This window comes from Rhamphochromis longiceps, linkage group LG22 (assembly GCF_057381845.1).
Source record: "Rhamphochromis longiceps isolate RC_006_pf linkage group LG22, R_longiceps_female_GT1.1, whole genome shotgun sequence".
Classification (NCBI taxonomy): Eukaryota; Metazoa; Chordata; class Actinopteri; order Cichliformes; family Cichlidae; genus Rhamphochromis; species Rhamphochromis longiceps.
The window spans coordinates 36,531,132-36,549,817 of record NC_140577.1 but is presented as its reverse complement, the minus strand read 5'-3'; the positions used below and the strand labels follow the sequence as shown (position 1 = coordinate 36,549,817).

The following is an 18,686-nucleotide window of genomic DNA, read 5'->3' as shown; positions in this document are numbered from 1 at the left end:
GTAGAAACCTTTCGCGCATGCGGGGTACCGATCGGGTTTCCGGTACGGATCGGGTAGTGACAGGCCTTGTCTTGGTAGGTTTACAGTTGTGCCATACTCCTTCCATTTCTGGATGATGGCTTGAACAGTGCTCCGTGGGATGTTCAAGGCTTGGGAAATCTTTGTGTAGCCTAAGCCTGCGTTAAATTTAAATAACTTTATCCCTGACCTGTCTGGTGTGTTCTTTGGACTTCATGGTGTTGTTGCTCCCAATATTCTCTTAGACAACCTCTGAGGCCGTCACAGAGCAGCTGTATCTGTACTGACATTAGATCACACACAGATGCACTCTATTTAGTCATTCGCACTCATCAGGCAATGTCTATGTGCAACTGACTGCACTCAGACCGAAGGGGATGAATAATTACACACACCCCACTTTGCAGTTATTTATTTGTAAAACATGTTTGGAATCATGTCTGATTTTCGTTCCACTTCTCACGTGTGCACCACTTTGTGTTGGTCTTTCACCTGGAAGTCCAATAACATTGATTCATGTTTGTGGCTGTAATGTGACAAAATGTGGGAAAGTTCAAGGGGGCCGAATACTTTTGCATTCACTGTATGTCACTTTAACCTTTCAGTTGAATTCCAATTTAATTACTTGGGCAGTAGCAACTATACGGGCACCGTCTCTGAAAATGCCCCTGGACCCCACTGACAACAACCACGAATACTCTCGGGGTCAATGAAAGTAAATATGCTGTGTGGGCGTTATTTATTTTTCCCTCGATCAGGACAAAGGTAATCTTTACTTTTACCCATGTTTGTTTAAGACAGCAACTAGAGTTACATGACCTTTCATTTTATCTTTGCACTTTTGGGACATCAAACGTGCTCTGATCATCAAATCCCAGCTATATTTTTCCCCTACTTTCTTTCCAGTCCATTTCCTGTCCCCATCCTCTATGAGAAATGTTAAATAAAAAGTTCTATTGTGCCTTAGTGAGATCTGATCAGACAGAAATAAGACAACAACAAAAACATGCAGTGATTTGCACAGAAAAGCTGTACACCACATTAATGATGAAAATATGATTTAATATTTTGATACTTTGCATCTTTAGATTAGCTTTGATACTCACCCATTGTTCTTGTCAGACAGTAACTGAAGCACCTTGTTTTGGAAGAAATCTTTTTGTTCTGTAGTAAAGATGGGTGGCCGTCGCATCAATGTTGAAAGCCAGACATACAGAGGTGGCTGCAGTACGTCATAAAAAAAAATCATGATTTCATCTTGTGTAAAAACGTTTGGTTGGCAATGGTAACACACTGAATTTGAGATCATCGGTTTTAGAAAGTTACAGAAACGGTTCGACTGAGGCTGTAAATCAAAATTGGGACAATGTGGCGAGAGGGGGGTCCTGATACACAAAACACATCTGATTAAGTGTATTGGCTTCTTACGAACTTTTGTCTACATACAAAGAAGCTCATGACAAAAACATACTACAAATACTGTTTCTAATTTGAGCATCCAGAGGATTGGAGGATAAAGTGTGACTCATTTTCCACAACATGATATAAGATGGTTAAAAGAATAAAGGCCATAGTATTCCTAACATTTCTCTCTGTTGTTGATTTTAGCATGTATCACCCACACAAAAGCTTTGTTTGTGCACAGGTCTGAACTTTAAACTGACACAGTTACAGTCGGCGGTTTCTCTTTTACATTAAATCAGGTCAGAGGCACACTGACTGGATCTTTCTACTTTAAAAACAGATACGAGATTCCTCTCAATCCTTTTATACAACTCTTAAAACGAAAACCAGTAAAGACCTTTCTCCAAATGCTGAATTACGCCTTCAAACAGTCAAATTGAAAAGACAACTCTTTCCACACTAAGGTTCTTTTTTGATATGATCTTGTAGAAATGTATTTGTTTAGATCTTACCAACAGCCACTGCGCAGATGAGCCAGACTAACTTCATCTTTTCTACTGGTCTTTTCCACAGAATGGTTGAAAATGATGAAGGCTAAGGAGGAGTCAGAAAATGAGGAGGGCCCACACAGTTTGAATTAATTTTTGAGAGGAGTCCTTCTACACATCACGTGCACGGCTTCAGTTTTGACTGAATTATGTATTGACAGAAATATACAGTTTAAATGTTATGAACTTGTTAACTTTGTGCGCCACTTTGTGACTCCTGACTCTGAAAAGTTGAAATATAGGTATAAATAATTGTCTATTGTTTGCTAAAATTCAGATTCTCACAGTTTTTAGGTCTTTTTATTAATATTTTATGAATAATCACAAAGCATCCAACCACCGCAGAGTCATCAGAAAACCTCTGAAGATGGAGGTCTCTGTGCAGTGGCTGAAGTACGGTGGCCCCTAGAGACAAAGCACGTACAAACTCCAAAACACTTACAAATTCCAAAACACATGCAAACTCCAAAACACGTACAAACTCCAAAACACTTACAAAATACAAAACACATGCAAGCTCCAAAACACTTACAAAATCCAAAACACATGCAAAATCCAAAACACGTACAAAATACAAAACACATGCAAACACCAAGACACGTGCAAAATACAAAACACGTGCAAACTCCAAAACATACAAAATACAAAACACGTACAAAATCCAAAACACATGCAAACACCAAGACACGTGCAAAATCCAAAACACGTACAAAATACAAAACACATGCAAAAACCAAGACACGTGCAAAATCCAAAACATGTACAAAATCCAAAACACGTGCAAACTCCAAAACATACAAAATCCAAAACACGTACAAAATACAAAACATGTGCAAACTCCAAAACATACAAAATCCAAAACACGTACAAAATACAAAACACATGCAAACACCAAGACACGTGCAAAATACAAAACACGTGCAAACTCCAAAACATACAAAATCCAAAACACGTACAAAATACAAAACACATGCAAACACCAAGACACGTGCAAAATACAAAACACGTACAAAATTCAAAACACGTGCAAACTCCAAAACATACAAAATCCAAAACACGTACAAAATACAAAACACGTGCAAACTCCAAAACATACAAAATCCAAAACACGTACAAAATACAAAACACATGCAAACACCAAGACACGTGCAAAATACAAAACACGTGCAAACTCCAAAACATACAAAATCCAAAACACGTACAAAATACAAAACACATGCAAACACCAAGACACGTGCAAAATACAAAACACGTACAAAATACAAAACACGTGCAAACTCCAAAACATACAAAATCCAAAACATGTACAAAATCCAAAACACATGCAAACACCAAAACACGTGCAAAATACAAAACACATGCAAACACCAAGACACGTGCAAAATACAAAACACGTACAAAATACAAAACACGTGCAAACTCCAAAACATACAAAATCCAAAACATGTACAAAATACAAAACACATGCAAACACCAAGACACGTGCAAAATACAAAACACGTGCAAACTCCAAAACATACAAAATCCAAAACACATGCAAAATACAAAACACGTACAAAATCCAAAACACGTGCAAACTCCAAAACATACAAAATCCAAAACACATGCAAAATACAAAACACGTACAAAATCCAAAACACGTGCAAAATCCAAAACACGTACAAAATCCAAAACACGTGCAAAATACAAAACACGTGCAAAATCCAAAACACGTGCAAACTCCAAAACATACAAAATCCAAAACACATGCAAAATACAAAACACGTACAAAATCCAAAACACGTGCAAAATACAAAACACGTACAAAATCCAAAACACGTGCAAAATACAAAACACGTGCAAACTCCAAAACATACAAAATCCAAAACACATGCAAAATACAAAACACGTACAAAATCCAAAACACATGCAAACACCAAGACACGTGCAAAATACAAAACACGTGCAAACTCCAAAACATACAAAATCCAAAACACGTACAAAATACAAAACACATGCAAACACCAAGACACGTGCAAAATACAAAACACGTACAAAATTCAAAACACGTGCAAACTCCAAAACATACAAAATCCAAAACACGTACAAAATACAAAACACGTACAAAATCCAAAACACGTGCAAAATACAAAACACGTGCAAAATCCAAAACACAACGGAAGTGCTCCAGGACGCTAGGGGCAGTGTTGAGCTTTTGTTATCTAGTAACTACACAAGCCAGGAAGTACCAATGACCGGATTTGGGGTCTGCAGCCTTAAAGGCAAGAGGACCTGGCTGCAGCCACTGTGGAGCTCCACAGTAACCGGAAACACGTGACCTCCACAGTAACCGGAACCGGAAACACGTGACCCCCACAGTAACCGGAACCGGAAACACGTGACCTCCACAGTAACCGGAAACACGTAACTTCAGTTAAATCGACTTTGACAGCGAAAACTAAATTGCGTTTTGTTACTATTGATGCTGCTGAGAAATAAAAATGGTTTTAAGTGGGGGTTTTTAACACTCTGGGTTTGTTCAAAAAAAAATTCACCATCCCCTAAATTATTCGTGGCCAAAAGTGACACATTTATGTTTTTTTTTTACAGTACATCGCGTTGTGCGTTCTGATTGCTGTAGACCATTGTCAATCAATCTAGTCCAGTGTCTCCTGTACTGGAGCGGTCCCTAATAGGCCCACGGACCGGTCCCGGTCCGTGAGTCTTTTGGTACCGTTCCGCGAGAGTTGATCCTCCGGTGTGAAATGTATGGTTGTAGTTGTGTGTCTTATTTTGAAAGAACTATTTACGCGTTACCATAGCGACCAGAGAGCATTAAAAAGCAGTGTGGCGGACTCCCTCAGACATCGGTGCGTTGGTGGTTCTTTGTGTCCGGGGATGGGCGTCCAGTTACACACCGGCTCACTCCTTGGCGGCCGCTTATCGGGGCCTGGAGCCTGGGGCTCGCTCGGGCCACTTTGGAGGTGGGGTGCCCCCGGCCTCTCGGCCTGGGGCTCGGTCACTCAGGCACGGCTGGCTGCCGGCGGAGCTCACGGGCGCGTCACTGCAACTCCCCCTGGCTTCTGCTCCGCGGCTGCTGAGTGAGCCCTCATCTGGGACTCTCCTCAGCTCTTTCTGGGACAGTGGCGCAGCTGCCCCTCTGTTGGTCTTCCTTGGTCTCTTGTGTTCTGGGGGTCTGGATGTCTGGAGTTTTGATCTCCTCCATACCTGCTTCATGCCCTGGAGGACGGGGCTGTGGCCCCCCCACACCCTCTAGCAGATCATTACATGAAGGAACCTTTTAAAAAACAAAAAACAAGCGCGTCCATGCTCACAGGTGTACACACGGGTGATCACACCCACAAACTACACCCTTTTTGGCTCCTACCTCAAAGCACACTGTGTTCTGTTGATCTTATGTGCTGCACAATAATGTTTAATATTTAGTATTTACTGTCATATTCCCATATATCATTGTGATGTTGTTTATTCTATTACTCTTGTTCTCTTCTGCTTGTTTTCTTTTTTCTTTCTCAGCAGGTGACCCAGGTGACTGATATATGCTCTTTTTTTTTCTTTTTCTTCTTTTTTTTCTTTTTCTGCTCATTCTGTTGGTTTTTGGTTTTTGCCCTTCTCCCCCGTCCCTCTTCTCAGCTGTTTCTCTTTCCCTCTTTCTTTCTCCCCTTCTTTCCCCCAGTCAAGTCTGTCCCATATTCAGTAAGTGAAAATAAAATAAACAATAAAAGGTGAATCAAATGGAAAAAAAAAAAAAAAAAGCAGAGAGGAGAATGTCACTGTCATTGTTGTTGGCGTACAGCTCAAGTCACGTTTATTATTATATTTACAAAATACCACAGTTTCTTTTTTTTATTCTTTTGTTGTATTTATCCGCGACACCTTAAAGCTCGTTCCCTGAAAATATTGTCTGACATTAAAGTGGTCTGTGGTGCAAAAAGCTTGGGGACTCCTGCTGTACAGTACAGAATGCGTTTAGCTTGTCGAATTTACATAGCAGTGTAACTCTGAAGTGCTGTACTGTATGTTTGTAAGTTTTCTCCCAAACAAACACAACAATGCCGACGAAACGTTTTGCACTGGACTTATGTTTCTACGAAGGTTTGAACTCTAAGAGTGTTTAAACAAAAGAGAAAAGTGTGAAAATGTTCATGCCTGTCTGAGAAAAGTGTATAAAGCATGTAGTGAGGGGTTTTACAGTCTTAACATCTATAATAATTGTAAAAAATAAAGTTGGCTACTTCATGGATTTCACCTACCGCGGGTTATTTTTTGAACGTAACACCAGCGATAAACGAGGGGCTGCTGTATTAGTAATAGTAGAGTCTGGGACATTTAATTGATTAACATAAACATTGATTATTATGCACTATTATTTTTGTTCAAGGAGAGCCAAAAATATAAAACTCTCTCTCAGCTTGTTATGTTGACAAAAATGGCCACTTTTTGTGTATGTTCACAAAATGCTATAAAATGTATATTTCTTAAAACATTTATCTACTTTTACCGACGTGACTCTTTAAAATAGCACCAGTCCTTTTCATCAAAATCAAAATTGTATATAAATTTTTTACTCTTTATAGCCAGTTAGGTTATATATTACCATTAACTTTGAAGATAAAACGGTGATAAAGTCCTAATGTTTTCATGAAACTTCCTTTTTTTTCCCCATCTGAGCATCGGGGAAAAGGCTGTCTTGCAATTGTTGAGGTCACTAGTGTGTGCCCCATTTCTTCCAGGATCACTCTCTTTATAGGTTTTAGTGGACTCCTAGTACTGCGAAGTGGTTTCATGGTACAAAGGGATTGTATTCCAAGATCTGGGAGACTGTAGAAATGAGCAGTGATGCCCTTCCTACCATCTTTCCAGAAAAATAAGTGATCTGGAAGCTGTTAGGCTGACTTACAGCAGCAGCACTTTCTGCACCTGCATAAACTCCAGGACACATTTAATAACGGTGTTTGTTGCTGTATGTGCTGCAGCTTTTAAATTTTTAATAATACATATTTTGTTAATATTTTGGCTATGGTGTCTTGTTATGAAATGTACAAGAGTAAAAGTGTTTTTAGCAGGTGCTTCAAAGCTAAGTTTGACTGGGAAACTCAAAGCTCAATAGTCTGTATCAACAGAAATTCCCTGCAGCCTATGTAATATTTCATGCGTCATAATTTATTCTACTCTATCTTGCAAATACATATTTGTGTGGCAATGTCATGCACAACACACACAACTATTAGATCCTTAAGATCAAACCCGTGTCATTGTTTTGGTCCACTGCAGCGCAGTAGTCAAAAAAAAGAACAAGTGGAGTGTCCACAAATGGCCAGGATAGAGCCCAGAGTGTTAATGTTTAAAATGTATATAAATATTATTGATTACAATTCTTTACTGTTAATATCAACAATAAGCTTTTTATTTTGAAAATACAAGTTTAAAAAAATGCTGTTACATTTACATTTAATGCTGTTACACTGTAATCCTTTATTATAAGTATGGACACAGAATCAAGTGAACAACATTTTGAAATAAGTTTAATTGGAATTTTGTACTACGCAAAAAAACAACAACAACAACATATTAAACAAACAAACAAACAAACACAGCCAGTGCCTTCATTTGTCCATCACATGTCAAACATAGCACTGACCCTTAGTCCCTGCTCATCAGCACATGCATTCAAAAAGAGCTCCATGTCCTCTGCAAACTGAAAAACAAAGAGGAACAAGCCCCTTGCTCCGGTGTCTTCTTCCTCTGACATGTCTCTTAAGACCCTCTGCTGGTCCCCTTGATTTAAGGACACATATTTGGGCATTGTTACGTGTCCACGGAAAAGTGCCTTATTTTGGACAACCCATTGCACAGCAGGACGCAGATCTTCAACAACTGCTGGCTCCTGTGTCAGGCAAACGGGGATAAAAACATAGTTATTTCTCTGTTGCAGAACAGTTTTTTAACAGTTATTCAAATGTCACTAACCATGTAATTACACTACTGGTTAAAGTGAATACTGACCTGACCGACTTCCTGGAACTTGCGCTTTTTCAGTCTGAAAATGGGCACGTGTTGTCCTTCAAGCACAGCTTTGGCTTCCTCTCTCCAGTGTGCAAATAGCTTGCCAGAGCTTAACAGAAAATGTTGATATTGTTAAGGTGTGTAAACTTTGACACGACATAGAACAGAAGTCAAAATATAAATACCTCCTGAGATCAAAGTTCTCCATCAACAGCAAGCACCACCATTTACGCAAGTAGGGCATGTCTGACTGTAAAATATTAATATGAAACATATTTAACAACTTTCAAAAGATTCAAGACTCCATTGCTGTGAAAGTAAATAGAATACTTACTATAGTATAGTCAAATGAAGCATCCAGTGCCACGTACAGAGCAGACTATTTGGAAGAAAAAATGAAAATGTCATTTTTTTTACAAGCTTAAATTAGCTTCTGAATCTCAAGAAGAGAAGAGAAAAATTACCATCAGCATGAAGATCCCACAGTCAACTCCATAGTCTTGGCTTGGAAAACCCTGTATTACATTGAAAATAAAGGCTCGTTAATAAAATCCCTTAAAAGAAGACTAGTGCAATTCATATTATTCACCATACACTTAAACTAGCACATACCTTCAAGTCAAAGCTCTTTTTTTCTGACCACTGCCCGGGAATGATCTTCACTGCAAGATTCCTTTTTGTTTTAAAGACAGTTACATTCACAAGTTAACAGATGTCATCATGATGGGTGTGAAATGTTTATTGCTAATAGCACCAACTGTAACTACAGGCCTTAGGAACATGACCTCAAAAAAACAGCATAACAAAATGAAAAAGTACAGTCACATGCTCACAGTTGGTCAAAATAAAGCATTAACAGCTTTAAGTTAAGGTTGGCATATTTTATAAACTCATTTTTAATGGTGTTTTATGTTAAAAATAGAACACTGGAAGACCCTATTTATGTCTGAAACTCATCTAAAGACAGTATCACTGACTTGATCATAATTTGAAGATGAGAATAAAATGTTGAAGCATCATGCTGATATATCCATCCATCCATTCGCTTCCGCTTATCCTTTTCAGGGTCACGGGGGGCGCTGGAGCCTATCCCAGCTGTCATAGGGCGACAGACTGGACAGGTCGCCAGTCTGTCGCAGGGCTAACACACAGGGACAGACAACCATTCGCACTCACATTCATTCACACAGTTACACCTAGTGGCAATTTGGATTATCCAATTAACCTATCCCCACAAGCTGCATGTCTTTGGACGGTGGGAGGAAGCCGGAGTACCCGGAGGGAACCCACGCAGACACGGGGAGAACATGCAAACTCCACACAGAAACTTGCTGATATAGTTTATAGAAAAAGCATGTGAGTGTACTGTATGTGTGAACACTCAAGATCAGCAGAACATGATCTGGGATGCACTTAACCTGGAACACTGAACAGGTTCCTGAAAACTCCGGAACAAACCAAAAATGCTTATAAAAATGTGACCTCAAAAGTGAAACATATTGTTGGCCACCAAATCCTGCCTTGGTGTATAATGGGTCAAGAAAGAGGATTTCTCTTTTAGGTGGCTTCAGTACCTAAAAGACAGTTAGCCATGACTTCAAACCTGAAAACAATGTCATTGCAAGCGATCACAATCAAAGACTTTTGAAACTGCGTCATAAAAGCTTGAATACATCTCAGACACATAGCAAAATTCTAACAGTTTGTACGTGTCAAAAAACAAGACTTACACACAACTGGAAATGACCAGGTGTCCAGAGAGGGAGAACTATGATGTCCATCCTCTGAGCATCAGTCTGAAACAGAATTGTATTTTTAAGTATCCTGTATATGAACTCGCACCAAAGTTATAAAAAAAAATCATTTTGATTACTTGCTTGTTTCTTTAAAGGACGGTACACTTACAGGAAAGGACTGCAGTGGATCACAGCCATAGGGTGCAAGCCAAGTCCGGGTGACATACAGATTTTCTATGTAAATGCTTATCCCCTAGAATGTTAAAAAAAAAAACATTTAAAACAACAACTCTTTCAATTAAAGCTTGACAATCATCATATACAACATACAGTACCTTTGACTGAACAATTTTAGTGATAAGCTCGAAACAGCCATTTCCAATCTGAAACAGAAAAAGTCATGATAACAATGAATGTACACTTTATTTTTTCATATTCGTAGAAAAAAAATACTTACAGTCGATTCCATTTCTTTGTTTAAACGCAGTGTCCAAAATTCTGCCCGCGTGAGGCATCCAGAAGACGTTTCAACAATCAGCTCATCTTTGGGTCTGCTGATGTCCAGAACATAGTTGAGCTAAAAAAAAAAACAGATAGGTGTCATAGACTGTGGATGACCAAATCAGATAAGCACTAAAAGTTGCACTTTGCGACATCTGAAAACTTTAACATACAAGCTGTTGTTGGCCAGGGTGCGGTACAAAACACCATGATGAACGGCTGGCCAAAATGTTCTCAGGCTTTGTCAGAGCTTCGCACGGTGGTCCACACAGGTCAGGAAAAGTTGCATCTGTTGACCTTCTATTGGCTTTCTTGTTGTCAACTCTTTCCTGAGGTTCTATAGGGATTTCTATAAGGAAATTCATTTGAAACAGCATGTAACAAATTCTTTTATGAGCCATCAACTACAACAAGATAATGAATGCAAGATTATTATTTCACCTATATATGAGAATCACTATTCAAAATAAGAAATTTTACCAGTGTCACCAGACGCTGAAGGTGCTGGGTTCAACACCGTTTCTGTGATTTCTCTGGGGTTATTGCACACCAGTGGGGCTAGGTACACAAAGAAAAGAATATACACACAGATAGGAACAAACCTAACATGTAAACAATGGTAGCGTTCTGGTCATGACACAATGCATGTACTTACCTACGACAGCTTGACCCAGTGCCGACAATGAGATATTGATCTTTCCAAGTCGACCATGTCTTAGCTGCCTCTCCAGAAGTTTCTTGTTGGTGACAGTGTTATAATGATGATTTATATTTCTCATCAGAAACACATGTGTGGATGGACTCATATTACTTAAAAAGTAATTGCTTTTCCTCATGTTTGCAAAGAACTGTTCAACAACTTGACTGTTCAGCCAGCCTTTCAGCTCCGGGACAAGTTGAATTCTGCGTAATATGTCCTTGGGATCTTTTGTATTTCCCTCATGAAATCTGTCATACAGGACATAATGGTCAGATGATCCAGTGACAGGATGAGGATTTTCATTTACACTATCCATCCTTTCATGTAGCCATGGAAGATTCACTTTCAGGCTTCCATCCTGTGCAGCCTTGACATTTTCCTCAGTGGGCTCAGCAAGTCGACCTTCATGTGGATGAAATGGCAGTTTATCAGGAACCCGCAAATTGGTGTGTGCTGCCAAACCCCTCGCAAAATCGTAAACACAGACGTTTGGCATGTGCTTCCAGGACAGGAGAAGGTCAGCAAAATCCCGGGGACTTTCAGCACGAAGATTAAATTTAACACTGTATACAATGCCATGTGGACATAGTATTACAGACCATCCTCCTGCAAGCAAAGATTTAAAAAGTTGTTTGTAATTGTAATTACATTTTTTAATGCTACTTCTAATAATCGCTAAGTGATGCTTACCAGAGGCACCCCATATGCTTTGAAAGACCTTATCATATGTCTGCCTGCTCTTCATCTTCTCCCTCAGTCTGGTGATGAGATCAAAGCGGGAGCCTTTGGAGTCGATGTTGCATGCTTTACACAATTTTCTTACCACTCCAACCTGACAGCAATTAGGGAAAACTGTAAATGGAACAACCCCAGAACTTTATGTCACATATTCTGAAAACTTCAAAGCAATGTTACCTTTTGTTTGGCAAGTTCATCCAACAGACGGTCTTCTGTGACACTGCTAAGCTTTGCTTCATGTGAAGAGCTTGTTCCTACTTTTTTAAACTCTGTGTTAAGCACAATGTCACTTGTTCGAGTTTCACTCCCGATCCATGGTGCCCAGTGCGTGTAACTTGGTGGAACGGAAAATGGATTCTTCACACCGCCTACAGAAAATGGCATGTTTTTAATTACAATCTAAATTACTTTAAAACACTGAATGACTTTCAAAAAGTTTTTGCCATCACTCACTTGGAAAAAACCCACGGCTTATCATTTCCAGGTGAATAGAGTTCCAAAAACCTTCAATGTCATGTTCACCATTGAAGTCTTCCGGGGCTTTGAGGTCACTCACTATAATAAATTGACTCATAAAAACATGCACATAATGTACACAATGAACTATATACACAAATGTACATTAAACTTACCTGCTAACTTGAACACCCCTTTTCTGTGTAAGTCCATAACTACCACAGGGGGGTGAAACCCACAGTTTATGCAGGAGTACATGTATTCTGCGTCAGTCAAAGCCTCAAAATGGCAATAAGCATGGAAAATGGTATCCCGAGAAGGAAACTTCACTCTTCTTAAGCCCTCCAATGAGTCAATGACCCTTGAAGCAGATACATGGTTCTGTAATATGACAATAGGGTGAAGAAGACTATGATTACACAGATATTTAAATTTGGGCACCAAAATATCATAATGACACAAACACATTTTTAAAGCAATCTTCAGATGAGTATATTTTATTTTTGTGATCCTCACCTGCAGATTTTCTCTCAAAAAAAGGCAAAGTTCAAGAGACAAAACAACATGGTTGTCAAAGTTGTGAAGCCCATCTGTCCACTCCTGGTACCTGTAGACCATGTGGCACCGAGGACACGATCTATGGTGTGTTGAAACATCTGTTAAAGACAAATCACATTAATGTCAAAACATTAGTATAGGAACAATTATAACTAATTATTTCACACTGATGTTTAATCTTATTCATTAAAACTTACTCTCAATCACTCCCATCATGCTGACAATCCTCGCTTTATTGGTAACTAGAACAGCCTCATCAAGTTTTGGGTGCTCTGGGCACACCTGGCACAACGTTTCACATGGAAAGAGCTGTTTCTGATGATCCATTTTCTGTGAGATGATATTTTCTGGAAGAGATCCAGGTATTTTTTTCTCTTTAAAAATATAGCGTATACTCCTTTCGACGGCAGCATTGTCCTCAAAGGAAGAACTCTCCTGAGTCATCTGTGATGGGGTGCCTGATGATAGTGGTACAGTTGATTTGAAGATGTCTCTCTGTGTCTGGAAGAGATGCCATTTAGCTATGTTTTTATGAGGACATGATATTCGAGGCTTTGCACAAGCACAATGCCAGGTGTTCCTCAGAGCATTGTAAGTCACAAATATTCTGCCAAGACGGCAGAAACTGTGTATTTCCGGCTCAAATACAGACAAACAGATCTGTGTTGAGGATCCACCAAAATCCACAATCACACAAAGTGGAGCATGTGCCATCTGGGCAGCTTTCTGTCTCTTTATGCATGTAGCAGCTTTGGCCTCTCCAAAAAATTTAAGGTCCACCATTTCCATCACGATGTGCTCTTGAAGAAAAACCTCCTTTACAGTTTCTCGGCAGTAATCTAGTGAGCGAAGGTGCTCACATAAACTGAAGCCTAGTCCGCTCCGCTGGGCCAGCAACTGGTATTGCTGACATTCCTCCAGCTCACATCTGATATTGTGAGACATCCCCCATGTTTTCCTCTGAACGTGAACTGGCACAGAAAACCCATGGCCAGTTCTCTGCACAGCAAATAACCCTGTAGTTTCATCTACACAAACACACTGCAGATGACTGGCCAGGCAAACATCTATTGATTGGTTGGAGTGCTTCCTCATCATGTGAGCCTTGTAGTTTTTGGTACGAAGAGCAAGGCCACAGTGAGGGCATGTCATTTTCATGGACTTTCCATCAGCTGCAGTTTTATTGAACACAGAGGGTAGAGCATATGAATGTTCTAACAAAGACTCAGAAAATGGTTCAGATCCCAAAGACAAAACCTTGGGGGGGAGACGGGGCTCCTCGAAGAGTACTGCCGGAGGAATACGGGTCTCCTCAGAGAGTTCAGCGGGGAGCAGTCCTGATAATGGTGGCTGACTTGGTATTGAAGAATGCTAACAAGACAATAAATGCCTTGCCATATCCCCACGCCGTATGATTGTAAGATTACAGACAGGGCAGTGAAAGTGTCCTGTTGTCCTACAAGGCAGCCTGCACCGGCATATCATTTTATCTGTAAGAGAAAAAAACAAACAAACAAACAAACAGACGTAATTTAAATGTAGTTGTATAGAATGCAATCAATTTGTCTAACAATCAGATTGTACATGTTAACAAAAACATCCAAGCCAACCCTCAATAATGAAAGTTAAATGGTATGGATCACAAAAGTTATGTCTAGGAAAGTGGTGAAAACTAAATAAAAATATATTTTATAAAAACACTATTTTTGTTGCAGATGAATGAACTGAACTGTACAATATCAACAGCAACTTTTAAGTCAACAAAGATACTGCAGAAGTGCTTAAAAAAGTGCATATTTATAACTATAAAGTATATTTAATACAAACATACCTTTGAAAGGCAAAGCATTTTTTATATGCACACTTAGATGCTCCTCAATCTTTGCCCTGACAGTAGGGCTGAAAGTGGGGCACAGAGGGCAGTGAAAGAGTCCTCTGCAACACGTGTTGCATTCCTGCAATTCTGGCTTTAAGCCCGAATTTCAGATTGATAAGTGCATCTAAAACAGAGAGAGAAACAGATAAACACCATATATACATTTAAGTTAAGGTTTTAGCAGAAATAACAATTTACAGTTGGCATGTAATAGATTTGGGAAGAAAATCCTTGAAAAAACCCCACAAATATTTTACAAGACACTTTAATTTGTGAGACATGTTTCTATTGACATATAACAGTCAATTGAACAGGGGCTAACTAAAATCTGGGCAATAAAAAAGCTGTACAGAATAGAATGACGAATAGAAGTATTGATAAATATATAAATCTGTTTGTGACGAAATTTACTGTGTTGACGCTAACCAAAGGTGTCACAAGTGCACACGTTCCTTACTACAGTTTAGATACCTCTGTTTAAAAAGCACCGACTCGACTTTTTAGTCAAGTCGAAGTAAGAAGTACAGGGTCTAAAATATCATTTATGTACAAAATTTTGAAGTAATCTTGCGTCCAAAGCACGCGTGCGGGGGGCTGATTTACAAATGTACGGATTACAAAGTACAGATACGCGTGCTACAATGTGAGAAGTAGAAGTATAAAGAAGTATACAGTAGGCACAAAAAAGTACAGCAGTAAAGATACCAGAAAATTCTACTTAAGTACAGTATTGAAGTATTCGTTATTTCGCGTCTCTGACGCCAACAATAAATCATACTCTAATGCAAAATGTGTTTTTTGCTTCTTCTCGCCCACAGAAGCCGTTAATCCAGCTCTCTTACTTAAACCAGGCCCAGGAAAAAGCATATCTGTGTGTTTCTCTGCCATGGAGCACGATGAAAAAACATTAAAATAAGGAGGAATGTTGTTGTAACGCAAAAAAAGTGGCAACATGATCATTGTAAGAAAACTAGACGATTCCTAGAATTATGAAATCACTAACGGCAAATTTATTTAAGAAAGACTTAACCAACCTTTGCGATCAACTTGCAAGACTTCCACGGTATCCATGCGTGTTTACGGCTACTGTGGAGGTCACGTGTTTCCGGTTAGTGTGGAGGTCACGTGCTTCCGGCTACTGTGGAGGTCACGTGCTTCCGGCTACTGTGGAGGTCACGTGCTTCCGGCTACTGTGGAGGTCACGTGTTTCCGGTTAGTGTGGAGGTCACGTGTTTCCGGCTACTGTGGAGGTCACGTGCTTCCGGCTACTGTGGAGGTCACGTGCTTCCGGCTACTGTGGAGGTCACGTGCTTCCGGCTACTGTGGAGGTCACGTGTTTCCGGTTAGTGTGGAGGTCACGTGTTTCCGGTTAGTGTGGAGGTCACGTGTTTCCGGTTAGTGTGGAGGTCACGTGCTTCTGGCTACTGTGGAGGTCACGTGTTTCCGGTTAGTGTGGAGCTCCACAGTGGCTGCAGCCAGACCCTTCTCCTTAAAGGCCGCATTTTAAGGCCGATTATGTCACAGCGACACGACGAAGACTGTCCCAATTCAAAGGCTGCTCTACATGCGGCCCTCAAATGCGTCCTTAATTTCCCTGAATTTTAAGGATGGGTCGGTGTAGCCTTCATGGCCCAACATATCCCAGACTTCATAGCTCGGCGGTGGTGTGGATAATTTAAAAAACGGCGGAAGCGGAGCGGACGAAGAGTAAACTTTCAGAAGTAAGTACTGAATATTATGTCACTTATTTATGTGCAAATGTTTTTATAATGAAGAACATAAAAAAATTACTGTTGGCAACATGTCGGGAAAGTTATGTGACATTAGCGACGTTTGTACTAACTTGGTTTTAAAGCCTTTACTTCAAAATATTCGCCGTTCAATAGCTGAGCTTAATCTTACAGAGAATGTGATGATTTTATGCATAATTAAAGTCAGTCATGTCAGTCAGCTGACGGTTCACTCGTTAAGCTGAAAGAAAGATGCTTTAATCACAGGAGTCACATGTGTCCACTGCACCATCTGGGAACTCTTCTTGTTTAGCACTCGTAATAACACAAACACTAAATCCTCCTTCTCGTGTGCTGTTTTGTAGCAGTGTGTACACCTGAGACTGTCACCTGTCTGTCTGTCCTGCACTCTCTCTCTGTTTCTTTCTCTCTGATTGTGGAATAAAAGTATGAACATGTGTTTATAAGTTACACTTGTGTTTGAATCCTGCAGCTTATCACACATTTGATTTCTATGTGTGACACCTGCAAGTGTCCAGAGTGAGGACAGACTGAGGGACCCACTGCTGCACATCATCTGTGAGGCTTTGCAGCCCTGATGATCCACCAGGACAAACTCAGCAGTGTGTGAGGAAGAGGAGGAGGAAGAGCCAGCAGCAGCTGACAGATGGAGAGAATAGACAGACTGTTCCCTGTTTGTGAAGGACTGCTAGGAAAGTTTAAAATAACTAATTGTCTGTGCTGAATCAGTCTTATTAGGTAATGTTCAAATAATGTGATCATCCCAGTGTTTTCAGTGTGGGAGAAAGTACTCAGAGTACTCAGGGCCTTCAGGTTACACACTATGAAAGGCAGCAACAAGTTTAATGTTCAGAAACCTAAAGTCTGTATCAGCAGCAGAATGGAACTAAAATAAATGTTTGTTTCAGTTCTATGAAGCTTTGAGTATTTTGGATTAGTAGCACTGCTGTGTTTGTTGCATCATATTGCTGTAACTGTTTATATGCTTTATATATTCTGAGCTAAGTTGATCTATAGTGTTACATCATATTCTATAAGGATGTTATGTGTTTGTAGACTTTCTGCCCAGTTTGACCCATTTAGCAGAAGTCAGCCTGTTTAAGGCTCTGATATCTATTCTGTGTGACTTACAGCAGTTATGACATGGTCTGATTTTCTCACCCAATAAAGGAATATTTCATATATCAGTCTACCCTTCATTCTATCAGAAACAGTTATCACAGCTTGTACATTTTCTTTTTACACATGTATGTAAGCATTGAGCCAAATTTAGTAATGCCAACATACTGAAGGAACAACATTTGTCTCTTATATATGATACACCTATATATGCACTGTCAATATACATTTTGAACCAGCTGCAGATGTCAGAGTAACAACTGACTGACCCCCACATAAAGTGCGTTACAGTAGTCCACAGGGGAAGAAATAAAAGCATGGATCACGGTTTCAAAGTGCTGCCTAGGAAGAAAAGATTTCACTCTTGCCAGTCGCCTTAAATGATAAAAATGGACTGGTTCAACTTAAAACCAAGGGCAGTAACAACAGGTTTAAAATAAACTTCCAGGGGTTCCAAATGAAAAGAAGAGGACTCACAGGAGCCACTGGGTCCAAACACCAACAAATCTGTTTTCTTTTCATTCAAATTTAAAAAGTTTAGAGCCAACCAAGCTTCAATGTCATCTAGGCATGTCAAGAGAGGTGTTATTCAGATGCCATCCTTCTGCTTCAGTGGCAAATAAATTTGGTAGTCATTCCTATATACTTGTCTTTGAGTGAAGATTTAAGGTGGTAAGACATGTAAATAACTGCAACTTGAATCTGTACTGAAGCTCAGTATTTGACAAAGAGTTCATGTTCACTGCTGTAATACCTAATAATGACTAATATAATAACCATAATATTGGCCATATTATATTTACATTACCAAAGTGATATGACTTTAGTCTCATGAACAACATTAGCTAATTGTTATTTAAATGACTGTAAGTAAGTTAAATGACTGTTCAGTACAGAAATGAAGCCCAACAATCATGTTTTACTGTCCTGTGGTCTCAGCCTCAGATACTCATCAAATCACACAAAGCTCTTGTAGAAACAAACAAACAAATGAAAAAAATATGTTCTCCTTCATTTCTGTCAAACAAAGTTGTATGACACGTTTCCAGCTGTTAGTATCATGGTTGCTAGGCAACCTGGGAAGCGCAACAGAGACTAGAGCCCATGTGTTTGCAACAAACTTGCCGTTTATTTTGCAAGTCGAGCTCAACACTGCCCCTAGCGTCCTGGAGCACTTCCGTTGTGATTTGGAGTTTGCATGTGTTTTGGATTTTGTACGTGTTTTGTATTTTGCATGTGTTTTGTATTTTGTACGTGTTTTGTATTTTGTACGTG

The 18,686-nt window shown here is 39.6% G+C and overlaps 2 protein-coding genes and 2 long non-coding RNA genes across 4 annotated transcripts; 1 reads left to right on the top strand and 3 right to left on the bottom strand.

Moving 5' to 3' along the window:
* Positions 1 to 7,831: 7,831 nt before the first annotated feature.
* LOC146644456 (uncharacterized) lies at positions 7,832 to 14,661 on the bottom strand. The gene is made up of 4 exons (XR_014909263.1): positions 14,497 to 14,661; positions 13,923 to 14,155; positions 7,977 to 8,085; positions 7,832 to 7,857 (listed from the first exon to the last, which is right to left on the bottom strand). It is a non-coding gene; the product is annotated as an uncharacterized LOC146644456 (long non-coding RNA).
* LOC146644458 (HMG domain-containing protein 3-like) lies at positions 8,181 to 12,485 on the bottom strand. The gene is made up of 15 exons (XM_085395883.1): positions 12,284 to 12,485; positions 12,105 to 12,206; positions 11,829 to 12,019; positions 11,604 to 11,745; positions 10,869 to 11,519; positions 10,694 to 10,771; positions 10,387 to 10,562; positions 10,170 to 10,289; positions 10,048 to 10,095; positions 9,882 to 9,965; positions 9,707 to 9,772; positions 8,589 to 8,649; positions 8,441 to 8,491; positions 8,311 to 8,355; positions 8,181 to 8,226 (listed from the first exon to the last, which is right to left on the bottom strand). The coding sequence occupies exons 1-12, from the start codon at positions 12,363 to 12,365 to the stop codon at positions 8,596 to 8,598; spliced, it is 1,794 nt and encodes a 597-aa protein (XP_085252009.1). The 5' UTR covers positions 12,366 to 12,485; the 3' UTR covers positions 8,181 to 8,226; positions 8,311 to 8,355; positions 8,441 to 8,491; positions 8,589 to 8,595.
* On the bottom strand, positions 12,852 to 13,916 carry LOC146644457 (uncharacterized). The gene has a single exon (XM_085396911.1). The coding sequence runs from the start codon at positions 13,821 to 13,823 to the stop codon at positions 12,852 to 12,854; it is 972 nt and encodes a 323-aa protein (XP_085253037.1). The 5' UTR covers positions 13,824 to 13,916.
* A 695-nt stretch (positions 14,662 to 15,356) lies between the features above and the next one.
* On the top strand, positions 15,357 to 16,026 carry LOC146644455 (uncharacterized). Its single transcript, XR_014909264.1, has 3 exons — positions 15,357 to 15,635; positions 15,714 to 15,765; positions 15,974 to 16,026. It is a non-coding gene; the product is annotated as an uncharacterized LOC146644455 (long non-coding RNA).
* The last annotated feature ends 2,660 nt before the right edge of the window (positions 16,027 to 18,686 follow it).